Below are 16527 nucleotides of genomic sequence, written 5' to 3' on the forward strand. Positions count from 1 at the left end.
TCCTGGTGTGGCTGCTCCTGTCTGCCTAACTCTTGCCCTCACTGTGGCCCTGCAGTCCTCTTTCAGGGTCATGCCACTCCCATTTAAAACCTTCCCAGGCCTGATCTTTAGGTCCCAGGCTGGTAATCCTGGTATAGTCTGCCCGGATCTCCTTCCCTGCTGGCCTTGCTCTTTCTCAGCCCCACACTCTCTTTCGGCATACCCGTGTGTCCCTCACCCCGCCTTGAGAGAAAACACAGAGAGGTCGGGATCCTTGCCCCGGGTCACCCGGCTGGGGGGAACTGTCACTGTGATACTTAGCCCCATGTCTTGTTCACTCTGCCCTCTCCCCCACCAGTCTGCTCTGCTGGCTGCCAGAGTCTATTGTGTCAGAGCTTCCTGCTGCCCTCGTGCCCCTGGAGGTGGGCCAGGGGAGCCCCACTCCTGCTCACACCACATGCCCACAGGCTCTCTTATCTCACCCCGTCCTTCCCATCTCCCTATGCTCCGTGGCTCGTGCCCAGTGAACTGTCGCACCCCACAGCCCGTTTTGGAAAAGCTTTCTTTGGGCTCTCTGAACACCAGCCCTTGCTCTCCCTGGAGACCACCTGGATTACAAGTGTTATATTAAAACAAAAAATCTTGAAGGTCATTACCTAATCCCCCTGTAAATGGCAAGACAGGCACAAAAAGGACAGCACAGAAGCCATCACCCTGCCTGCTGGTCTTTCCCTCATGCAAAGTCACACACTCAGAGGACACTGCTTCTCTGACAGGGATCAGAGACTCCTGGTAACCAAGGGACCACACCCTAGAGGCCCAGGGGGTTGCGGGCCATCTCACCTGCCCCAGCTGCTCGCAAGCTGTCTGGTACTCGGCGCGCTGGCATAGGTCCTTCACACGCTGGTACTTGGGCAGGAAGTTCTCCTCCTGGGCATCCACTTTGTCATTGTCTCTCTTGTGGAGCAGTTTGCTGAGGGAGATGAGGGGCTGGCTGAACTAGGGGATCCCTGGGACGACTTGTGCTAGCCTAGACGGCAAGCCCCACTCAGCTCTGTGGGGACCTACAGTGGAGGACGTATGTCTAGCTGCTGAGAGCACATGGGTTTTAAATTTATTTGTGTATTCTTTATTTATGAACGCTCTGCATGGATATCTTTGTGTCAGAAGACGGCATCAGAACCTAGTATAGATGGTTGTGAGCCACCATGTGGTTGCTGGGAGTTGAACTCAGGACCTCTGGAAGGGCAGCCAGTGCTCTTAACCACTGAGCTGTCTCTCCAGCCCCACACTGAGATTTTAATGGGAAGTCTCTAGAAGCAGTTCATTCCAGATGGATTGAGTTGGGATAAATGAGCAAGGAAGATACCATGTAGGCTCTGCCAAATAGGTTGAAGGGGGGGGGGACACATGGGGCCTTCAGTTAGAGTTCTGCATCAGTCACCCGATCATGACTGGGACTTTAGACATACAGCCCGAGTCACTCAGTCACCAGCATAGCATCAATGTGACCCCTCCAGTCTTGCAGCTGCAGGAGCTCCTAGCAGGGCCCGACCTCCCTGCCCCACACTCACCCTCTCTCCACCAGGAAGGAGTCTCGCCAGACCCTCAGCTTCTTTTTCAAGTGGAACCTAGGAAACAAGCAGGTCCTGCCCTGTCCACAGGTGCTCCAGGCCTCAGGGCTGTGGCAGTCATTGTGAGTGGCCAGTGAGACACTGGGAAAGGTCCCCACACCCCATGGGCAGGGCCACTTCTCCAAGATGTATTTCTGAATGCCTCTCTGGGGTTGGTTGAAGTTGCCCGGTTACGTGTGTGTGTGTGTGTGTGTGTGTGAGTGAGTTTCCCAGGAGCCTAGGCCCCCAAATGCTGGCAGAGACAGCACTCCCCAGGTCTGGGCTAATGAGTATCTGTAGAGGGCCATTCCTCCTGACCCATTAGGGTCAGGTTTCTGTACACAGCCTGTGTGTATAATGCATGCTGTCTTCTCCATTTCATAGGTGGGGGCATTGAGAAACAACATTCTACTCTGTCCCCCAATTCTCAGATGGTTTCAGAGTGTGCCCCGCACTCTGCACGTGTATTTCACACCCTTCCAGCTCTCTCAATCGGAGAATGTATCTCCTTTCAGGGCAGCCAAAGGTTGGGCCCTCTGGGAAGAAAGCCAGGGCAAGGCTCAGGGCAAAGGACAACACCAAGCATGGTGACCTGTTAGCCAGCAGGCAGTTTCAGTCCTGACCACCAGGGGTCGCTCCTGCCTTTCTGGTCCCTCATCTCAGCCCATCTTTCCTTCCACTTATTATTTTTTTTTTTGTTCACTGCTGCTTCCTTCTGCAGCCCAGGACACCTGGAACATGTTCCTGTCAGTCACACCACCCATCACCAGGGCCATAAAAGCCACAGTCGTCGCGACAAAGAGTCTGAATTCTTGGTTATCATCTTACCTCTCTAGGACTCAGATAATGTAAGTCCCTTTTGCTGGGGGACTATGGGAGCAAACTTGCTGGGATCCCCGGGCACATAACACGGTCCCCATGCCCCTGTGATCACACAGTGGCTACTGGTACTTCAGCCTTTCCACCATTTTAACTTTGGAAGGGTCCTCAACTCCAGATGGGAGGATAAAATCCCAGAGAGGGTTGATCCTTTGCTATCTCATGCGTTAGCGTGGGGGCACCTAGGTCCTTAGTTCCTGATGCTAGTGGCCTTCCAAGTTCCCTGTGGTTTGGCTGAGTTCACATTGGCCAGGGAGTCCCCTCCTTCCCTGGGTCCATCCTGCACCCTTCTCACCGGTTCATTGGCCGCTCTGAGTCCAATAGCTTGAGGATAGACTTCCCATCCATGTCTGCGGGGATGTCCAGCCCGGCGATATCCAGTATGGTGGGGGCCAGGTCAATGTTGAGGACGATGTGAGGATTCCTGGGGACAGGGATTGGAAACTTGGCCACCTGGAGGATAGCTTGGTTTGGAACAGAGACAGCTGGAGGTGATGAAAGAGGAACATCCTCGGGAGAGGAAGCTCCCATCACACCACCCCAACCTTCATGGAGGGGAGTTCCAGCTGAATCATCCTTTGTTACCAAGGTGCTGAGCTGACAAGGTTACCTGCCCTAAGGCCACCCCCTGTGCCTCTAGGGCAAATGCCCAACCCTTGTAGATTCCTGCTGTCTGGGAATGCATAGTCTGGCCCCTAAGCTCTTGCCATCCTCCACCCAGAATGATCTTCCCCCAGACAGCTAAGTGATACTGATCTTCCCTTCTCCCGCTTCTGGGATCATATCTTAGCCAACGACTGCTGGGCAACCCACTCAGTGGCCATCCATGCGAGAATGCCCAGCCCAGCCCATGGCTAGCTGGCGGGGTGACAGAGGGATGGGGTATGAAGACAGGTGTTTAGCTCCATCTTACTGGAGTTCTTTCGTGTCCACCCCTCGCTGGCTTTGAAGGCGTGTCGAGGGCTGCTGTGCAAGCCCCGTCCTCTGCACACACCTGGTGTCCTTGATGTCCCCCCACCTCAGCTGTTACAGGGACGAGGCCCCCACGGTTACCAACCCTTCTTCCCTCTCTGCCTCCCGCTAGCATCTCTGCTGCAGGCTGCCATCTCAAAGGTTAAGTCAAGGAGAATGGCTGAGGCCCACGGCCCACGTGGCCCTTGAGGAAAGAGTGGAAGGCAGATGGATGGCTTGCTCTGCACTGCTACCAGGAGCAGCTCAGCTGATAATAGCTCTGGGCTCAAGCCTGAGGTTTCTCCCCAACAGCCACCAGACCAGCTGGGGTGGAGATCAAGCTCTTCTCAGGCATCGGCGACACCCAGCCTCTGGTATTTCCTGGCACAAAACCCCACCTCGCTGCTTTTCACAACAGCACAGAGCTCCTGGCTTGTGTGGCTGGCTCAGCTGTTCTGGAATTGTGTCCCTGGGGGAGTGTGGCTCGGACTTGGGCTAAGCTCTCGAGCCAAGCAGAATCCAAGGTCTCCCTGTGAGCCTGGGACCTGGGGTCCAGGTGTAGGTGACATACTTACAGAGAGCCGGCCTCCACGTTGGGGCCCCTCACATAGAACGGGACCCTGATGTCGAACTCATAGGGCATGGACTTGCCCTTCACCAGGCCAAACTGGCCAATGTGGTAGCCGTGGTCGGCGGTGTACACGATGTAAGTGTTATCCAGCTCACCAGTCTCCACCAGCATGTCGTAAATCTGCAGCAGAGGCTAGAGGTGAGGGGTCTGGCCACCCAAGGGTCTCATCATCCCTCCCATCTTCTCTGCCCTCCGTGCCTTGGGGCAAATCCACTTTTCCGAGAGGCCTCTGGGACTGTTTGGGAGCTCACTTCCCCCTCACACTGCAGACAGTCCTCACACTACAATGGAAGCACCACAGGGTGGGAGTCTTGCTGTGTGTAGGGGGGTCTTGCTATTTTGTTCCCTGGCAGCGGGGACCTTCTTGCACTGATCCTCAATAAATGACACTGGATGGATGGATGGATGGATGGATGGATGGATGGATGGATGGATGGATGGAGCTAGGTATGACCAGGGCAGGAGTCTGTGACCTGAAACAGAGCTGTTGCATAGGACTTTCTGTGATGGTAGCTGAGTGAGGGTCTGCGCTGCCCAGCGTGGCTATGGAACACACAAACTAAGTCTGGTGTGACCAAAAAATGGTATTAAAATTTTATAGTACTTTTTAAAAGGATTTGTTTATTTATTTATTATGTATATAGTGTTCTGCCTGCATGTATGCCTGCAGGCCAGAAGAGGGCACCAGATCTCATTATAGATGGTTGTGATCCATCATTCGGTTGCTGGGAATTAAACTCAGGACCTCTGGAAGAACAGCCAGTGCTCTTAACCTCTGAGCCATCTCTCTAGCCTCAATTTTATAGTATTTTAATTAATTTAAATTTAGATTGCTATGGATTCCTAGTGTGTGAGTTGTTATCCCACACAATGGAGTATGATTCAATATAAGGTGTGTATGTGTGTGTACAAGTACATTCTAGCATTCCAGTTTGTGTGTGTGTGTGTGTGTGTGTGTGTGTGTGTGTGTGTGTGTGTGTGTGTGTATGTAAGCCAAATGAGAATTTTTGGAGTCAGATCTCTCTATTCTGTTGGTCCTGGGGATTCTGATATATGCTTTAGTATAGGTAAGCCTTGGGGATAAAAAGCCAGTCCCCCCTCCAGAGTGCTGGGATTAAAGGCGTGCGCCACCATCGCCTGGCTTACTATTATTTTTTAAGAAAATAAAGAAAAGCAGCAAGGCTACAGTGACTCCATCAAGCAGCACAGGCTCATGGGAAAATTTCAAGAGGCAGAGGTCTCCCTCAGAATTGCTCCAAGCCCCCTTGCCCAAGTCCACATAGTGCCTGGTCCTCTGATTTAGGTTTCTGGGTTAGGGCAGAGGCCTGTTGGGGGTGGGGTGGGAGGCTGAGGGGCAGGGCCTACCGTCTCCATGGAGTCGTCCACAGACATGAGTGTCTGCAGGCGTTTCCGCTGAAGCATGTTGGTGAACTCCATGTGGATGGGCTTCATGGGTCCCGTGTAGCGCATGATCCAGTGCTTGTCGGGATTGGGTGCATAGTTGTAACTTGGTGTGCTGGTGGCAAACACAGGCAGTCAAGAGAAGTGCCCCAGGGCAGGGGCAACACCGTGCCAATGGCGGCTTGCTCTAGTGGGGGGCAAGCAGTCACTGGCACCCGAGGGGCTCCACTAAACCACATGAATAGGGGAAGACAGCCGTTAGGGGGTGGCAGAGCATCCTGTAGACCGGAGTCCCCAAGTGCAGAAAGCCAGCTAGTGACCTCTTGGCTTGGCATGAGTCCTTCTTTGAGAACTTTGTGGAATTCATTCATCAACTCTTTAAAGAGGCTCCAGTTCAGATCCCTCTGACACTCAGAACTTGGTGCTAAGTGCCCATCCTACACTGCCCAGGGAATTTATTCCTTAGCCCCAGGGGACACAAATGGCTGTCACACCAGCAAGGGAGGACCAGAGATATGTGACCCCTTTGCATTTGACCTTGGTTTGAGAAACCCAAGTAAAAATCAAGTATGTCGCAGCGGTTATGCGTGCAGGGCCCACACTCCCAAGGATGCCCCTAGTAAGTCAACATCTGGGACGTGAGGCACGCCATCCTTTTGATTCTTTGTCACAGGTCACAGGTATTCTTCCAGTTTTATGGTTTGATCCCTTCAGACTAAGTCAGGACAATCACAAGTTAAAGACTCGCTTGGGCACAGTAACCCGACCCTCTCTGAGAAACAAGACAAAACAAAACGAAACCACAAATAAACTGTAAAACCCAAAACTAACCCACAGAAAGAGGGCATCACGCCACTGTCCACTGGGTCTCCAAACATGAGTGACTGGTCCCCTGAGACTCTATCCCTAGCTTAGCAAGCTAACAATGTTTGGCTTTATGGCTTAGAGTTGTCTCCTGCTTGACACTGGTTCCTTAGAGAGGAGTTGTGTGTGTGTGTGGGGTGTCTGTGAGAAGACCTTGTCAGAACAGACAATGCTCTCCCTGCACAGACCCTGCCTGGGGACCCCAGCACTCTCTCACACATCCAAGGGTCTTGTACGGAGATGGCACCATGGCAGCTTGCCGCAGTCAAGCAGAGAGGAAGTCGCTACTGTGTGCTGCAGACGAAGCTAGGGCCTCACGGCTCCCTGGCTCCTGCCAGGCTCCTGCCGCTAAATCCTTCCCAGCCCACGCGCTCTTTGATTATGAGAAATGCCCGTGTCCCACGCGGCTGGCCCAGGGCATGACCTCCATGTAGAACATTCTTGGAAACAAACCTCCTCACCTCAGGGAGGCAGAGGGGCTACTGGGGCAGCGGCAGAGCCCCACTGTCAGCTCAAGTGTGGGGAAGTCACTCCGTGATCCAGGCTTAGACTCCAGGATACAATGGCTGTCCCCGACTCCACTAGGAGTCAGGTTGGTATCCGTCCTATCTGGGGGCATGAAGGTGGTGCGGGTGGGAGCCAGCAAGTGACACCCATCACCCTCTCACTTTGGGAGGCTGTACGGAGCCAGAAGTTGGAGAGCTGGGTCCTGAGAGGGACCTGTGCCATGCAGCTGGTCACCTGCCCCAGGCTAGGCACTTCAAACATCTGAGGAATATCTGGGTGTCTCTAAAGGACCTTGAGCTGGCCATCCTCTCTCCTTACACTAGGTGATGTACAGAAATGTTACCCCTATATCAGTCAGGGGCACCCTTTATGCAGCAGGCTGTGACCTGTCACCCCAGTCTGTCAGCATCGCCCCTGTCTTCACAGGTGTTGGGAAGGGAGGCTTGGCACCTGGGCTTGCCCTCAGATGTCACGTGTTGGAAGATGTGCTGAGGGTTGATAGGTGTATATAAACATGTCTGTGCAGGCCTGTGAGCGCGTGTACATATATGTCCACCTAGTCATGTGTGTGTGTGTTTGCATTTGTGTATATGTGCCTGTACATATTTGATTGTCTGCATAGTTTTTTGGTGTGTACCTGAATGTGTTTACCCGTATTTGTCTATGTGTGAGTTCTTTTGTGTCTGCTGTGTGTGTCTGCATGTGTATGGTGCGTCTATGTGTACTTGTGTGCATGTATCTGTCTATGTCCATGCATGTGTGTGAATACATGTGTGCCTGCATGTATGTGCTGTGTGGCCCGCATTCCTGTGTGTCTATATTTCAGTGTCTGAAAGTGTGTCTGCATGTGTGTGGCATGGTGGGGAGAGTGGGGCCGTGGGGCTGGGGGGTGGAGAGGAGTGGACAGGGGCTGGCACTGGCTTGTCACAGACCAAAAAAATGCTCCAGGAGCAGGGATGAGGCAGGCTTGCTGAGCGGAGAAAGTCAGGGACTCTGCCCTCTCTTTACCATTACAAACATTCTCCTGTAGAGCTGTCTGGGAGCGGCTGCCTTCCAGGGACAAGAGCCTCTCAGAGCTGCCGTGGTGGAGTGAGGAGTCTCTAGGCAAGTGGCTGAGGGCTGCTCCCCCCTGTCAGATGCTGTCAGGACATTTCATGTCACTTCAAAGGGTCAGCACAGGAGCAGGCAGTGTCAAACATCACACACCCTGGCTGACAGGCATCAGGCCCAGGATGGAGTGTTCTTGGCCTCCCTCTCTGGGGAAGGGGGCAGAGGGCAGTGGGTGGAGGCGGCTGGGCAGACAGACGCATTTGTACAGAGGCTGTACCGTGCACTTGGGGTAGCCGGCTGCCCCCTATATGCAATTCACTATCTTCCGTCACCTCCCCCCTGCAGCCCAGTCCCTGCTATCCCCTCTGAGTGCTTCTCACCCTCAGAAAGAAATTAAAGCTGAGCTGGGGGAGGGTGGCACATTCTGACCGCGGTGAAAATTAAACGCCCTGGGTATTCAGGGGGAGTCCAAATTGCCCTGTCCTTGCTACCCTAGAATGTCACAGCAAGGGCTGCTGAGTGTCATTGCTGAGCCTGAGGTAGTTTGAAAAGACACAGAGCTTTGGAGAAAGCTGTATTAGCCAGCTGGGTGGAGGACTTGCGGGGTGGCTGGATTTGAATCCTGGCTCTGTCCTTTGGCAGCTGGGTGACTTTAGGTAGCTACTTGCCCTTTCTGTGCTTGCTCACCTGTAAAAGGGGAACACTAAGTGTGACAGCATCAAAGGTCTTCACACCCCGACGTAGGCTTCTCTAACGGCACAATGATATGTATACCCTGTCCAGGGCAAAAGGATGGCAGCTTCCATTTTGACGTCTCTTTCCCTTTCTGCATTGCTTTCTGGAGAGGCCTACACAGCAAGAACTAGCCAGCGGGGCCAGGACCTCAGGCACCGACTCAGGTTCCGGCACAGGGTTATGAGGTAATGTGTGCTTGCTGTTTAATGGGGTTAAACTTTGGAGTCATTTGTCACGCGGCAACAGAGAACTGATATGCCAGGGTCACCATGAAGACCAAAGGGCTACCACGGCCAGTAGCTGGCAGAACCGTGGACTGTAGATGCTGTGTTGGCAGCCAGGCTGGATTTAGTCACCTAGGAACTGGGGGGTGTTTTCTTAGGTAGGAACCTCTGAATGTGGGAGATGCCGTCCCACAGGCTGGGGTCCTGGACGGAATAAAGAGAAGGTGAGCCTAGCGCTCGTGTTCATGTGCAGAAGCCTCCTGCTCTGTGTGTCATGCCCTCCCCACCATGATGGACTGGACCCTCAAACTGGGAACAAAAGCAAATCCTTCCCCAAGTTGCTTCTGTCAAATATTTTGTCACACAAAGGAAGACTGCAGGCTCCATCCGAAAAGAAAGGGTTTAAATGTAGGGTATAAACAGAGGCTCGCGGAGGAAGCCCCGGAGGTGCAGATCCAGCGAGTACGAGGGTGTGTGAGGACGCGGATCCCAGTCCAGAAACCTTCCCCAGAGGGCTGAGCCAGGCGGGCTGGTCTGTGCCCCAGAGCCACAACTGATGAACAGCTGAACTCCCAAGGTCTTTGTGCGCCCTATCGACTCAGGCACCTTCCCAGCTCCCATTCCCTGTTCTCGGTTATAATTTACTTTTTTTGAGACAGGGTCTCGCATAATCAATCCAGCCTAGCCTCAACTGTCTAAGTAGCCGAGGCTGGCCCAGCACTCTTGATCATCCTGTTTCTACCTCTCAGGTGCTGGCATGCCAGCCTTTGGGTCTTTAACCAGGAGGGTTCTAGGGAAGGCTTAGCTACATCTCATTCTGTCCTGTCACTGCTGAACCCTGACCTGCACACTCCTGTGTTTACCAGTGATGCTGCCATGTTGGGGCCGAGACTTACATGTGCTGGGACGCATTGGGGAAGAGGCGTGAGTACTGGGGGGCCGAGTCTTCGGGGCCATGGGGAGCTGCGTGGCTGATGACCATGAGCACGGGCCTGTGAGGGTACATCTTCTTGGATGTGCGGAAGAAGCTCACGCTGTCGTTGGTGATGAGGTCCGTGAGGTAATCCTGGGGAGGGAGAGACGGGAGGATGGTGAGGACCAGGGGATTTAGACTGTTGTTTATGTGTCCCACACTCAGGTAGGCGTCAGGACAGAGCTATGAACATGCCCTGATTGTAGTGGTATGTTATGTGTATTTTGATAAATAAATCTTGCCTGAAAACCAGAGGCAAAGTTAAAGCCACTAGAGGCCAGGCAATGGTGACGCACACCTTTAATCCCAGGATTTTGGAGACGGAGGCAGATGGATCTCTGTGAGTTCAAGGCTACCCTGGGCTAGACAAGATCAATGAGAAGCAACTCCAGGTGGTGGTGGCTCACATCTTTAATCCCAATCCTAGGGAGTCACACACTTTCAATCCCAGCGCTAGAGGAAATATGAAATGAAATATTGAAATGAGAGGAGAGAGGCTTAGTCTGCTTAGTCTGTGGTCTGCCGGCCTTGGTAGAGGTGAGACTTCTCTAGTGGACTGCTTTGTTTTTCTGTTTTCAGGTTGAACCCCAATTTCTGTCTCTGGGTGCTTATTCACGCTATACCTGATAACTGCCCTCCTGGAGCGGGTACCAGGGCAGATAGCAGATAAGCAAATACAATACACACAATGCCACTACAGGCAGTGTTCACTGTCTCAACAGAATCTAGGGTCACCTGGGAGACAGACCTGAGCATGTCTGTGAATGGGATTATCTCCACTGCTTTAAACGAGGTGGGAAAACTTGCCCACTGCGGGTGATACCATCTTGAACTGTGCAGTGGGGAGGGGAACTGAGCAGTAGCATGTGGTCACTGCTTTTGTCAAGCTTGGTAGCTTGAATGTCACTGGCTCCCCTAAGCTCACAGGGAGTGGCACTGTGTCACTGTGGGAACAGGCTCATATGTGATCAAGCCACGCCCAGTGTCTCAGTTCACTTCCTGTTGCCTGCGGATCACAATGTGATCTCAGCTCCTTCTCCAGTACCATGTCTGCCTGCACGCCACCATGTCCTCCCATAATGGTAATGGACTGAACCTCTGAACTTTGAGTGACCCCAATTAAAATGTTTTTCTTTATGAGAATTGCTGTGCTCATGGTGTCTACACAGCAACAGAAAGGGAACCAAGAAGTGAAGGTGGTGGAGGGAAACAGAGTAGGAGAAGCGGGGGAGTACGGCAGGAGGGACTGGTACCTCACGACAGACAGAAAGGACAGTGTTAAACACAACTGAATATTTGGGGTCAGCCAAGAACCGGCTTGCGTTCACTTACACGTAATTGTAGACAGTGGGCATGGTAACAATCCCTACTTAGAAATGAAGGCACAGGGAAGGGAGTCCTTCAGTGTTACAGGAGTGTTAGAGCTTGGTCTCCAGAAACTGGGCTGAAACAGTGAGGGGCGCCTCTTGTAGGAGGTGGCATTTGAGCTGACTCTAGGACTAGAGAGATGGAAAACCTGTGCGCCAACCCCAGGAGGGAGCTGAGAGCAGGGCTCTCCGGCTGGCTCTGGGGAGGGCACCGTGGGGAGAGCTTACCGTGGAGTAGTCGGAGCCATGCTTCTCCTTCACCCCGTTCCGGCAGAGCGTGTAGTTATAAAACCTGGAGTTCTTAAGCAGTCCGACCCACTCCTTCCAGCCCGGCGGCACGTAGGAGCCGTTGTACTCATTGAGGTATTTCCCAAAGAAAGCTGGAAGGGAACAGGGAACAGAGGCGCGTGAGAGAGCAGCATCACTCGGTGAGCTTGACCAAGCTGAGTGTTCACAGCCAGAGACCAATACACAGCCTCTCGTCCTCGGCAAGAGGGGAGCCCAGGGCTCCTTCTCTGCGGCGTTCGCATGTACAAGGTGAAATGTACAGCAGGATTAGAGGGAAGCATCAAGGCATTTTGAAATATGGCCATAGACACACTACAATAATTTACAGTAGATAATATGTTCTTTAAAAATTAAGGGATCAAAAGCAGGGGGTGGGCTGGAGGGATGGCCCAGGGGTTAGGAGTGTGCACTGCTTTCCCAGAGGGTCCCAGCACTGGTGACTTACAATTGCCTGGGACTCTAACTACACACACACACACACACACACACACACACACACACACACACACACACACACACTAATTTTTAAGTAAAAAAAATAATAAAAATATATCAAAAGCAAAAACTTGCTGAAGAGTTGATAATTTCAAAGTAGTGGTGAGTGCAAACATTTAATCGTGTGCTATCTACAAGAACTATAGCAGGGCCTCAAACACCAGTGGTCCATCAGTCTGTCTGTCCGTCTGCCCCTCCCCCTCCATCCCCTCCATCCCCCCACCTTTTTTCTTCTCACTCAATAAGGTCTAATACTATGGCCCAAGCTATCCTGGAACTACGTAGACCAGACCAGCTTCAAACTCATGGCAGTCCTCCTGCCTCAGCCTCTTGAGGACCGGGATTAGAGCTATGAACCACCACATCCTGTTTAAAATGTCCGTGATGTCCTATGGATGACAAAGTCCCGGATTCTGGCTCGTGTCCTGTGAGCACAGCAGAAGCAAGCAGGTTGTTCCTGCTGTAGGTCAGTGAGAAGTAAGAGTGTCCTCGTCACCTCTCGTGGAGGTTTGGATGAGAATGGCTGCCACAGGCTCATCTCTCAGTGAACGGTTTGCAAAGTGTCCTTGTTGGAAGAGGTGCGCCCTGGTTAGAGGAGGTGTGTCCTCGGAAGTGGGCTTTGAGGTTTCAGAAGCCCCTGCTAGGCTGTCTTTCCCCCTATGCCTGCTGCCTGTTAACCAGGATGTAGAACTCTCAGCTACTTCTCCAGCACCGTGCCTGTTACCACGCTCCCCACCATGATAATGGACTAACCTCTGAAACTGTAAGCAAGCCCCTAATTCGATGTTTTCTTTTATAACAGTTGCCTTGGTCATGGTGTCTCTTCACAGCAATAGAACAGTGGCTAATACACCCTCTTGTCCAGGCCTATGGATGCTCTGGAACCTGTCTTCCACAGTCCCGGAGAGTTGATAGTATCCCAAGGGTTGGTGGGAATGGGGATCAACTGGGGTTCTTGCAGACAGCTGGCGTGTGCCGACTGGCCCAACACTTTGGAATCTCTTTGGCACTGACTGTTCAACTTGAACATGGGCCCCGACCCAGCAATTTGGAACATGACTGTTTACCAAGAGTCACCCAGGACATGTTGAAAACAGCACACTCAGAAGGCAAACAGAAATAAGAACTTCACTGGGGCGGTAGTCCCACTGTTCCATTTTGTTTCTTGCAGACACAGAGGCCGCACTGGTGACCTTTGCGGAGTGGCCATCTGGTCACTGTGTCCATTTGTGTCACACCAGTCAACAACGATGCCCGCTGTTAACAAAAGCACCCCAATCTGTACCTGATCAGAAGGGGAGACGTGAAGCTTCTCCCTGGGGATGAGGGGACAGACGCAGAGGTTGTGCAGAGGTAATACACTAGTCCTCTTTTTTCAGATAGGGACACTGAGGTCCCTAGTCACTCCACCAAGATGGAGGCCAGCACAGGACCTTGACTGTCTGAGGTAGGAAGGTAGGAGAACTCAAGGGCACACTGATCGGAGATGTGCCCTGACCAGAGAGTGCCCAGTGGGTACTGGTGCAATATTCAAGATGACAGAGGTTTGGAAGGGAATGCTTATAGGTAGGACAGGAGGAGCTAGGCTCCTGTGGGTCCAGAGGACAGTGTCGGGCCCCTCTATGTTGGGCCTTTGAGAATAGAGCCGCGGCAGCCTGCTGCCTCGGGAATAGGCGCTGCGAAGGAGGGGGATCCCTGGAGACCTGGTAGGTGGCCGGTGGAGGGAACTATCTCCTTGGAGTTTGGGTCACTGGATTCCAGAGTCCCTCAGGCACAGGACAAAGGAGACACAGGGGACAAAGGGGTCTGCTGAGGACCCCTCAGCAGTGCAGGGAGAGAGCCGGCTGCTCCCGAGAGATGCAGAGGAAATACAGCTTGCGAGGATCTAGGAGTGAGGCTCCAGAGAGCAGTGAAAACAGGAAGGAGGATCCCTCTGTGGGGAGGTAGAGAGATGAACAGACGAAACCTGGCTGGTGGTGGTGGGGGCAGGAGGCGGCTGTGCCTTCGGAGTCCCAGGAGCTTTGGTATTTATTACGAGATGTGATTAGGCCGTGGGGGCCTCACAAAACAGCGAATGACTGTTCCTGGCTGGGGGACCGGAGTGACAGAATACTGGGAGGCAGGCAGAGAAGCCAATCTTTCTTTTCCTACAGAGCTCAGCAAGGTCACTGCAAGGATGGCCTAAGGCCAGGTCAGGATGCCCTGCGGTGCTCTGTTCCCCAAGTGGGCCTTCCATCCAGGCTGCTTTTGCCCCCTAGATCGTCCTGGCAGTTCAGAGGGTGGTACTTCTAGTGTTATAACAGGTGACCCTAGGGGATGCTAGATGGATACCCCTCCTCTAACGCCTAGGGCAGCCTCCTGGTCACGAAGAACCTTCCAGAACAAACTGTCAGTGGGGCTGAAGAGGAGAAAGTGTGACCTTATTTAAAAAGGTTACTATCACCCAGCCCTGGAGCATCTCTGGGTTCTGGAACCACACTCAGAGCTAAAAAGGCCCTAGGAGATCAGGAACGCCTCAGGCCATATCTAATCAGTCTGCTTAGTGACTATGCCTTCACCCGCTCTATGCCATGATACGCCTGCCTCTTCATTCCCCATTGCCCCTCCTGTTTGAGAGCCCACCTACGTCCGGGCCAGCAGGTCCACCCATAGGCTAAACCACCTCTGTGGCAGTTAACCTTTGTAGAACACAGGGACCGAAGACAACAGCAAAAGGATGTGGCTGTGTCCCAGTAAACCTTTGTAAGAACAGACGGAGGGCTGGATATACTCCGCGGGCCACAGTTTGCTGGCCACAAGCTCAGACAACCGGTGGGTTTGAATGGACCAACTGGGAACTCAGAAGCCCAACCCTTTTCTGGCTTATCCAGAGATAGAGAGATAGAGATAGTGATGGGGGTGAGGGAGATGGGGGGGTGCTGTTTTAAGAAAGAATTTTTAGAGAATGTGCATGGTGCTGGAGGTATTTCAGCTGGAGCTAGCTTGGAACAAGGCTCAGATGCCCAAATGCCATCAGGAAGAAGCCTTTCCACGTTGCCTTTACCAGACCCAGGTTGGGGCCCACCACTGCTACCGTTCTTTCCGTACTGGCTCAGAACTTCAACAAGAAGACTCCCCCACCTCCAGTCCTGAAATACAGGGCTGTGCAGAGAGGTGCTAGGTAGTGAGACCACGCTCCTATTCCAGAGGACCCAGGTTTGGTGAACGGCACCCAAGCTCACTACATGTAACTTCAGCGCCAGGAGATCTGGCGCCCTCTTCTGGTCATGGTGGGCAATTGCACACTTGTGGCATACACTCGCACAAACACATTATATATGTGAATACAATTTAAAAACATATTATGGTTAAAAATAAAATTAAGTGCAAAGGGTGAAAAAAAAGAGCCAGTGATCAATCAAAACCACAATGACATCAAATGGAATTGGTGAGTTTGGGGTAACAGTCCCAGGGCATGTATGGCTTCAGATCCATTCAACAACCCCTGTCATATTCGTATAGAGCTGGTTGGTCACCAACTGCAGTTCCTGAGGAGGTGTTATGAACTGAGTCTAAAATGTGCCCCCACAGGCTTATGTGTTTGAACACTTGATTCCCCAGCAGGTGGCGCTGTTTTGGAAGGTTGTGTCACCATGGGGACATGCAGCCTCACTAGGCACGTGGACCATTGGGAAAAGGCTTGATGGGGATATCCACTGGTAGTGTGGCAGGCTGAAAGACACTGTGCCAGGCAGGAAGAACAGCAAGGTGCAAAGAAAGTGTGACAGAAGCAACCCTGGCACATTTGAAGGACCCAAGGAAGACAGAGCGGGAGGCGGAGGTGATGTCACAGGGAAAGGGGCTAGATCTTGCTGGCTCCTGGAAGCTACAATGAGCAGCAAAGTGGTCCGAGCCTCATGGAATCCATACCTGCCAGATATTGTATTTCATGTTTACATGAAAATGCCATGCCCCAAAAAGAACCCAGGACCATAGCTAGCCCAGGAAATACAAAACAGGTCCTCCCTGTGCTGATGAATGAGAACAGAGAAAGGTGGCTGAACCCCACAGCAACACTGGGTTCCCTCCCAGCTCTCCTGGGTACCAGCTGGGGATCCCCAGAGATCAAGGCCAAGGTCTTTGTGATGCTGACGTGCTCCAAATGTGCACAACTCCAGTGCTTTGGCCTGCCTAGCGGGATCAGGGAGCAGTGTGCTTCCCTGCCTGTCCTCCGTGCCAGAAATATCACAGTTCCTGTCTTCTCCTCTTGTCCTTTCTTCTTTCCAGCCCGGGACCCTCGTGAAACCCAGAAAGACCTTATTATCCAGGCTCAACGAAGCCCCAGAAATCAGGGCTTCAGTCAGAGGCTTTTAGTGCCAAATTAGATTTTGCTCTCATTTGATTAGATTTCCCCAGGGCAGTTTTTAAAATGGTTATTCCGGCACTAGTAGAGGTGGGAGAAGCAGATTAGCGTGGGCCGGGGGCTGGGAGTTGCAGCTGAGAGAGAGAAAGAGAGAGAGAAAGCTGGAATGAGAGCCAAGATGAGGCGCGCAGCCCAGATCGTAGCTAGAGCTGGAAACCTTGCTCTCTC

At 52.6% G+C, this 16527-nt stretch overlaps 1 protein-coding gene across 3 annotated transcripts in view; it reads right to left on the minus strand.

Annotated features, from left to right (window-relative positions):
- Sulf2 (sulfatase 2) overlaps positions 1-16527 on the minus strand; it is an 81804-nt gene that overhangs the window by 9120 nt on the left and 56157 nt on the right. For all 3 annotated transcript variants that reach the window (XM_075963109.1, XM_075963108.1, XM_075963107.1), the window contains exons 4-10: positions 11403-11554; positions 9731-9900; positions 5419-5569; positions 3998-4173; positions 2767-2895; positions 1554-1610; positions 823-952 (exon numbers count right to left, since the gene is read on the minus strand). In XM_075963109.1, coding sequence (XP_075819224.1) covers positions 823-952; positions 1554-1610; positions 2767-2895; positions 3998-4173; positions 5419-5569; positions 9731-9900; positions 11403-11554 — 965 coding nt within the window. The remainder of the gene's footprint in view (positions 1-822; positions 953-1553; positions 1611-2766; positions 2896-3997; positions 4174-5418; positions 5570-9730; positions 9901-11402; positions 11555-16527) is intronic.

Source organism: Microtus pennsylvanicus, chromosome 2 (assembly GCF_037038515.1).
Source record: "Microtus pennsylvanicus isolate mMicPen1 chromosome 2, mMicPen1.hap1, whole genome shotgun sequence".
NCBI lineage: Eukaryota > Metazoa > Chordata > Mammalia > Rodentia > Cricetidae > Microtus > Microtus pennsylvanicus.